Genomic DNA, 9,421 nt, shown 5'->3' on the forward strand with positions numbered 1-9,421 from the left:
CTCTTTCTCATCTTTCTCTTTTTATTCTTACGTTATATTCGTTTTAATGAAATTAATATCAATTAATAACAATTTGGTTTCAGTTTTTTTCATTATAAAAATATATAATAATCCTTACGATCAGAAGACAAAAAGAAAATGTGTTTAATATAGTATTATTATTTGTTTATTATTTTTTCTTTGTAATAACAGGAAGATCATTTGGATTACAATTTCAATTTATCAATTTCAATAATCAAGATCCATTAATGATTTCAAAAAAGAACCATTTTCATAATCTATTAAGACCCATATTCCAATGATCAATAGAAAACAAAACGATCGTATCAATGAAATATTAATTTGTTATTTGAAAATAACACATCATATATATACGAATGCGATGTGTTTACATGCATCGAAATCACTCACTCAACAACTTCTCTAATAATTGTCAATTTTCACGAAGAAACACGCGACATACATATACACGTGCAATTATACTAATACAAAAAGGGAAACAGGAATGTTATTTGTAATAAAATCTTTGAATTGGTGAATTCGAGAAGTCGAGAAATTCTACAGGGTTGAATACTCCCATTCGTATTCGTACGAGCACGAAATTCTCGTGAGTTTCTTTTTCCGAGGGGTTGAAAGAAGCTACCGGGAACATGATATGTTGTCCGTAAGATTTACATCACTTTCTTACGATTTTCGGGAGGGGCTCGGATAAAAAAAAAAAAAAGAAAGAAAGAAAATCGAACCTACCCTATCCTCACTCTGCTTGATTTACGATCTCTTGTCGTCCAATATAATGTCTACATCTATATACATATTGATACTATACCCATATATGCTTTTATATATTACAATACTTCATCTATATTTCATATTTGCATATAGATTCGTTTAATCAGTCTTTATCTTCCGTCAAATATTGTCTAAATTTTCTTCTAACTATCTTCATTCTTTTTTTTCTTTTTCTTTTTCTTTTTTTTTACCTGACCTCTTGTAAAATTGTTATGTTATCTATGTATTATACATACGTGTATCATTTTTGTATTTTATTTGAAATAATATACGAATCAAATTTATAATAATTTTTGAATTCTAGTCGAATTTCATCATTTCGAGTAAATATGTATCTTAACGAATTTCCATTGATATGTGTGTGCGTATAGCAATAGAATTTTCGTGTGTATTTGAAAATCGATCGATCGGAAATAAGGTATTAAGACTAATTAACGATAATCCAATCCATCCTTTTACGCCATTGGTCGAAAAATACGTAGCAGAAACACGCGCATACACATATACATAGCATTACATACACGCGCGCGTGTTAAAGAAATTTATCTCGCCAAATATTTTGAAATTAACTCGAAAAAGAGATAAGAAAGGTGGTATGAGTGTCCTCTTAAAAAAAAAAAAAAAAAATAATAATAAAACATCGACGATTTCGCGTATAACTTTATCTTAACTCAAGTTTTATCTTTTTAATTACTTGGAAATCGATAACGAAGTATTATACTTGAAAGAGAAAAAAAAAGAACGTAAAGTTGAAAAAAATGTCCAAACATAAAAGAAAAAAAAAGTCAAATTAAACGAAAGGAAAGATTTTTTTTGGTGTTTATTATTTATTTCAGGTGAAGATCTGGTTCCAAAATCGACGAATGAAATGGAAAAGAAGTAAGAAAGCACAACAAGAGGCACGTGCAAGTGGAAAACTCGAGGATACCGGTAATACGAAAAATTCCGAAAGAGATAATGCCGGAAGTGACGTATCGGTGACAGCACCGTGCACACCTGAAGAACCTAGAGGAACTTTGCAAGAAACTCAGAGAACTTCGACGGAACTTCAGGAACCACTTTATCGTCCTTACGTCGTTTAAATTTCATTCGTTTTCCTCTTTTGAAAAAAAAAAAAGAAACAAACAGATTTTATTTCTTTAATATGCACTTAATATGAGATATAAGTGTTACGCTCATTTATTTTAAATATTTTATTTCCTGTAAGTATTTGTTTTTTTTTTCTATTTTAACACGCGAATAATAATAATTTCATATTTTACCGATACGATTTACTGTGAAAAGAAAATCCATTATTAATTAAAGAGAAATGAGGAGAATTTTTTACGATGATGAAATATTATGAACGATAAAAATGTTGTCTCGTGTAAATATATTATTCTACGATTTCTATTACTGTCGAAGGAAAGAGAGAGAGAGAGAGAGAGAGAGAGAGAGAGAGAGAGAAAGAGTGATCAAGATAAAGATAAAAATAAAACAGAATTAAAATAAAATAAAATAAAATGTCGATGTGTAAATATCAAGAAAAAAGGTGGTATGTAAGAAACAAATGAAATAAATGATTCGAATGTTTCATCGAGAACTCCCCTTTAATGGGGAAATAATAAATGAATAATTTAAACGGTGTAAAGCGAATTAACTCTCAATACTCCAATTAATTTCAGAGATTTTAATTCGCTATGAGAGAAAAAAAAATATTAAACAAAAAACATTATTCGAATTAATATACGCGAATTGAAAAAAAAATTCATTTCCGAGATAATAAGATCGTTTTGAAAAAAAAAAAAGAACAAAAAGAATTAATAAACAACACCATTCAAGAATAAGCGTTAATTCGCGAACATAGTAGATATCATTCTGTAAATATAAAAAAAAAAAAAAAAAAGAATTTAAAGGAAACAATATTGTTTTAGAGATTATTTATTATTGTGTGTTCGTTCGGCTTGTAAGATAGACATTATCTACGAAATTGTTAACGGAATGATGATTGTCGATGTAAGATGTGTAAAGTAATAAAATGAGAGAGAGAGAGAGAGAGAGAGTGAGTGAGTGAGTGAGTGACAGAATGAGTGTGTTGAAAGAAAGAGAAAGAAAGTGGTAGATGATATGTATGTAGGGCACATATACGAAGGATTACATTTATCCGAGTATAAACTTTATTTCAATAATATCCCCCCTCGCCCCCTCTTTCCCCCCCCCCMCCACCGCCACATATATATTATAAAATGAAATAAACAAAATCGAAAAAAAAAAAGAGAAAAAAAAAGAAAAAAAAATGGAATAAAAATAAATATAAATAAAAAAAAGTATAAACGAAAGGTTGCGCGCATGTATTTATGATATACGACGTGTGAGTGTAAATATTAATCGTTTATCGTATAAAAAATAGAAAATGCGAGAAATGCCAGAATATCCGATGTAATATCGCGTGAAGTTCCTAAATAAAATATTATGAAAATTACACGGGATATAAAAGCGTCATTAAAAAAAAACAAAAAAAGAAAAAAAGTATAAGAAAATTAATCCAAGTCGAATTAATTAAATATATATATATGATTTAAATGCATTATTTCAATATATATATATATATATATATCCTTTTAGTTATTTATTATTTCGTTTGAAAATAGGTAACAATTTTTACGTAACAACGGTGCATGCTTATCAGACTTACATAAACCAACACATGATTATAGTTTTTTTTTAATTCTTTAATTAAATTTCGTATCGAATTGTATAACTTTTTATATCATTGATTTTGATATATTATTTATGAGAATATTTTTGGTTCTACATCCGAAGATGGAGAACCATGTGTACTAAACATAAACAATATTGCATACTTACAGGCGCACGATGAAATAACACGTATCGAATTGCATAACTTTTTATAGCATTGATTTTGATATATTATTTATGAGAATATTTTTGGTTCTACATCCGAAGATGAAGAACCATGTGTACTAAACAATATTGCATACCTACAGGCGCACGATGAAATAACACGTATCGAATTGCATAACTTTTTATAGCATTGATTTTGATATATTATTTATGAATATTTTTAGTTCTATGTCCGAAGATGGGGAACCATGTATACTAAACAATATTGCATACCTACAGGCGCACGATGAAATAACACGTATCGAATTGCATAACTTTCTATAGCATTGATTTTGATATATTATTTTTGAATATTTTTGGTTCTACGTTCAAAGATGGGGAACCATGTATACTAAACAATATTGCATACCTACTAGGCGCACGATGAAATAACACGATTTTCATTTTATTTAAATTACTTTAGATATCGATTAAATATTGTATATCAATTTTATTTCCAGCAAAGTGTAAGATAATCAATAATCGTGGTATATCGTTTTATAAATGAAATTATTAGTATTTCTTGTTGAAAAACATAAGCAAATTTCTTCGAGAAGAAGCAGTGATTTCGCGAAAAGCCGGTACATATATGGAATTGCTGAAAAGTTGTATAATGAAAGAAAAAGAATGAGAGAGATAAACTCGATGGAAATAGACAAAGAGAGAGAAAGAGAGAGAAAGAGAGAGAGAGAGAGAGAGAGAGATGGAGGCGAACATGAGAGTCTCGCGAGACCCGCCCCCTCCATCAGAATTTATGACATGCTAATTCCCAGTTACGAATTCCGCGACATTCCGCGGATGGCTGGATGGATGACGCGTTCACCGAGCGGTAAAATCCACTCATTCGGAAAACGTCAACGAACGAGAACGAAGGAATAGAAGGAAAAGTCATATTTGACGAACGCCTAGCTCGATGTCATAGTCATACCACGTTTGTGTGTGTGTGTGTGTGTGTGTGTTTCACTATTCACCACGATAAAGAGATAAATAGAACGGATAGATATTTATTTGATATATTTTATGAAATAAACCTATCGAAAATATTGACCGAGTAAAAATAGGAGAAAAGATTTTAAGAGAATTGGGAGAAACGATTTGTACGATAGTACAAAAGAAGATTGGCCGTTATGTTAATTTAAGAAATCGTTAAAGTACAGGGATAAAACTACGCTGTCGTTCGGCCATTTTCTTTTTCCAGCACGTAAACGTGGATATGGCCGAGTGCCAAGACTCGTTTTAGAAATCGTCCTACCTAAATACTACTGCCAGGCAATCCTGAATTTTTCCTTGCAAATAATCACGCCAAGTAAAACGCTCCAACTGTTCGCCGCACGGATTTAACAATGCTTCGATTCACTACAATTCCCTTTTTTTTATTTCTTTCTTTCTTTCTTTATTTCTTTCTTTCTTGTCTTCCTGATCACTTTTACGACGATTTCGTTATTCGTGATTTGACAAAATTATCCTTTTTCTTATTGAAAACTAAAAAATCGATCTTTATTTTTTCCACGACACGGATTTCAAATATTCGATCGGCTAATAAGTAATATCGTTATTTGTTATAACACTTTGTAGGAAACCGTGTTACAGATTACTTGTATTTTCTATTTAAATAAACAATATTAAGTTCCAGTTAAGATTAACTAAAAAGACAAGAGTCACAATATCGCATCTTTGATACGATTCTTATAACAAGAAGAAGCGAGAAAAAAGAAGGAAGACGAAATGAAATAAAGAAAGAAAGAAAGAAAGGAAGAAAAAGAGAATGAGAAGCTAAACGTAGAGACGAAGAAGCACGGAGGTGGAACACTCATGTTTATATGCATTGTATTGCTAAAACCCTTTTAACCGAATTACATTTAGCGATTCTAGTGCCGCTTCCGTGTCTGCGTTATACCCCTTAACTCTATCTCTCTTTTTCTCTCTGCCTAACGCGATCGTTTCCCATCCCCCTCCTTCGTTTTCTCCTCATCCTTTCCCCCATCCCTCCCCCCCATCCTTCCTCAGCTTTTCCACTCCTTCTCGCTTACCAGGAAGGCAAGCAAGCAAGCAAGCAAGCAAGCAAGCAAGCAGCAGGGCTGTTGGAGATCTCATAATGGTGTTGGTGTTGGTGGTAGTGGTGGTGATGGTGGTGGAAGAAGGATAGGAGAGGTTAGGGGAGGAAGGGCTGGGGTAGAAAAGCGATGGGGGTTGGGGTATTCCGAGGACGTGGAACGGCATCTCTGAATTCCTGATTCTCTTGGTAAACAAGTGCTTGGGTGATTCACTGCTTGTTCACTCCTATCGGCCGTCGTTTGTTTCTAGACGCCATTGCGTTCTACGATTCTACCTCGTTTTCCGGTCTAATGGATTTTCGGATGCTCTAACGTAGCAAGCAGCATCTCTCACGCAAACCTGGGAAAGAACTTTCTTCCTTTTCTCTATTTCTACGTATAACTGTCTTTCTTGTATAAATACAAGGTGCCCCATTATTCCGCAAAATTTCACAGTACAACACCTAACATTATAACTCTTATGGGATAACTTGTACAAAGTATTCAAATCCTTTATTATGTTAGATTATTTCTACAAAAAATATATTTCTATACGGAGAATAAGAAAAGAACATATAACTCTAATCTTAAATAAATAAATAAATAAAAAAAAGAGAAGTTAGCGAAGTTAGAAAAGTGAGCGAAACATTGTACAACGGCCTTGGCTTTTGACTCGGGCACATTTCGCGGCAGAGTTCGTCATTAGCGCTAACAAGATTAGCCTGGGGCTGATGGGCTGAGAGGAGGATGATGTTTGGCACCCTCCTCTTCTTATCCACCTAAAATATACGTGCACGTGAATTCTCTCTTTCTCTTTCGTACACACATACACACACATTCTATATATAGCAAAGCTAGTATGGCCATAGTCTGGTCCTTCTTAGAACAAGTGGGGATAATAAGATCTACGACAATCAACTTCAACGACGAAGCTAGAGGGACCAAGAATGAGAGAGGGTGAGGGATAGGGGGAACAAGGGGGGAGGAGGGAGAATGGACCAAGGAAATTTTCAACGAGCTTCTCGACGAGCTTCTCGACGAGCTTTCAGGCGACGTTCGTCACGTTACGTCCACCTCTTAGTATCCCCCCTTCCTACTTCCTCCTTCATTCGACCATCACACGTTTTACTAGTCCTCTAAGAAAGAAAAAGAGAGAGAGAGAGAGAGAGAACTTTGCTTTTCTATACGTTACAAATTTTTCTCTAACACCTCTTATCCATTTGTTTAATATTTCTCCAACATTTTCTAGTGAAATATTTTCTGTTAAATAAATGATGACGAGTTAATATAAATATAATAATAATAAGGGTAGTAGTGTTGCATTAATGTCTTAATCAAGGGTTACTTATCGATATTTTTATTTTAACTCAGAATAGTTATATGATCGATCACCGTAGGACATCATCGTTAACAGAAAATTTGAGTGGTGCCAATGTTAATACTTCGAATCATGCCAAAAATCTGATTCCCCGGTCACCTTGATACTCCATTTTAATATATATATATATATATGTAAGAAACGTATAGCAACGATTTTCTGTTGATATCTGAAATCTTAATGGAAGTGATATTTATGGTTTCTCATCGCCTAATGGATAGACATCGTCGATTCGGAAGACAAATCGGAAAAAGTATACTCGAAGTGTAGTAACAAGGGGTAGAAAGAAAAAAAGAATAAAGAATAAAAAGAAATAGGTTGAACTCGTCGTCGGAGTATCTTCAACTATATCACGTTCCCTTATTTCGCGTCGTGATACACCGATAAGCACGGTGGTAACTAGCTAAGAGAACGTAAGTGGGTGGGTGGATATATCGTGTTGGTCGAGTTGATTGTGTGTACAAGTGCGAAGAAAGGGAAAAGGAGGAGAAACAGGTGGGGTAGGCCAGAGGAAAGGGAAGTGATGGGGGTAGAAATAAAGAGGGAGGTGCCGCAGAAGGAAAGGAGGGGGCCCATAGCATTCGTAGACGGGCCAAGAGACGTGAGTGGCTTTGGGGTGGTGTAAAAGGGGGTTGCAGAGAGACTGGAAGGAGCTTAACCGCATCGTAATCAACGTAAAATGGCGTCGAGAAACAGAGAACGGAGAACGGTGGAGCCTCCTGAGGTCGTGCAGCCATTGTTGATCACCCTCACCTCTTACTATAATACGTGCTCCGTGCTGCTGCTGCTGCTGCTCTTTCCTCTCAGGGATGCATTTTCCTACTAATGGTTAAAAAGATCAAATTTTGTATTCTTCTGTTAGGGTGAAACAAAAGTTCGTGGGTTTATTGTGTTATTAATTGTGTTATAATACTGCGTAATGGATTATTTTTTTGTGCGTAAAATCTACTTTGTAAATGTTAATAATAACCAATCAGTTGTTTCTCTCGTCCAAAAATAAAATTCTTAATAAGAAGGTATCATAGGGAATTTGGACATCAAAAAAAGAAGTAGTACGACAGATATCATTCCCTATGATACCTTCTTGTTAATAATAACTATTATATGTAATTAGCACAATCGTTAAAATCGATAAAAAGAAGATAGTACGTCCTGGTAAATGCAAGTTCGAAACAAAATTGAATTCAACCCTGTACGTAAAGTACTTACGATACTCTTGAGAAGTCGTAATAAATTACGCACAAGTGGAGCTCAGTGAGGAGATTACTGGCCCGGTTTCTCCCACTAGCATTTGCCAACCCCTATTTCGCTACCAACCACTCCCCTTTTCACCGCCGCTTTTACCAACCACCCCTTCCCTTTATCCATTTAGACGCCTATGATTGTTACATTTACTTACGTTTTATTCTATTCTCTCTCATTTGATTTTTGTCAAATTCTCAGATACATGTAATGTCAATTACACATCAAATATTTCGTTTGTTTATTTCTATCGGAGACATATAAGAAAAATAATGATATATATATATATGTATTATTCGAGTTATTTTTATCTTTCTTAAGTTTTATTTAAAAAAAAGAAATGTGTAAGATATAGCCATCGAACTTGTTCAATTTTTATTACTATTAACGATGCATTCTTCTTTTATATCTTTCCTCGTAATTTCAAATCCAATCGTATTAGTCTATCGAACAAAGTTAAGAACAAAGTCAGATTGGTTGAACCCGTAGTTTCAGCTTATAAAAATTCAAGAAAGTACCTTCAGAACGGTTCATTTCACTGGAGCCGATCGTGTTCAACCCAGCCTCGAGGGCAACATACATTATTGTGTGCTGACTACCTACCTATCTTTTTCGATAATGCAATTTAATCCGATCTATGATACGTACAAGTATACTCGCTTATTTATTTACTTTACTTTGCTGTTCTTTCAATACGAATTTTTTCTTCATCTTTTATTTAATTATTTAGTTTCTAATCTTTTTTTCAGATAGCCAAACTTTTATTCATTTAAACGTACTATTAAGATAAATTAATGATTGTAAACAATCAAAAATAAATAATTTCCTATAGAATAATTTTACATAAAAGAATTTGCAATAACATTATAGTAATGATAGAAAATTTTTTATAAGATTGCATTTTTCAACAGTCGATAAAACAGTTATCTTCAACAATCGATAAAGCAGATATCTTTTTAGCAGCCGATAAAGCAAGTTTCTTTTAACAGTCGATAAAACAGGTATGTTTTAGCAGCCGGTAAAGTAGACTCGAGAATTAATGTTCTTGCTATACTAGCGCCACCATTGATTTCTACATTATCGACTAACTGCAAAC

At 33.5% G+C, this 9,421-nt stretch overlaps 1 protein-coding gene across 1 annotated transcript in view; it reads left to right on the top strand.

Moving 5' to 3' along the window:
• The window catches only part of LOC106791111, a 20,171-nt gene extending 18,300 nt beyond the window's left edge, over positions 1-1,871 (top strand). The window contains exon 3 of the mRNA XM_014756506.1: positions 1,626-1,871. Within this exon, the coding sequence (XP_014611992.1) occupies positions 1,626-1,871 (246 nt within the window). The remainder of the gene's footprint in view (positions 1-1,625) is intronic.
• Positions 1,872-9,421: the final 7,550 nt, after the last annotated feature.

Source organism: Polistes canadensis, unplaced genomic scaffold (genome assembly GCF_001313835.1).
Source record: "Polistes canadensis isolate GaletaPanama2010 unplaced genomic scaffold, ASM131383v1 scaffold_286, whole genome shotgun sequence".
In the NCBI taxonomy this organism is placed as follows: Eukaryota; Metazoa; Arthropoda; class Insecta; order Hymenoptera; family Vespidae; genus Polistes; species Polistes canadensis.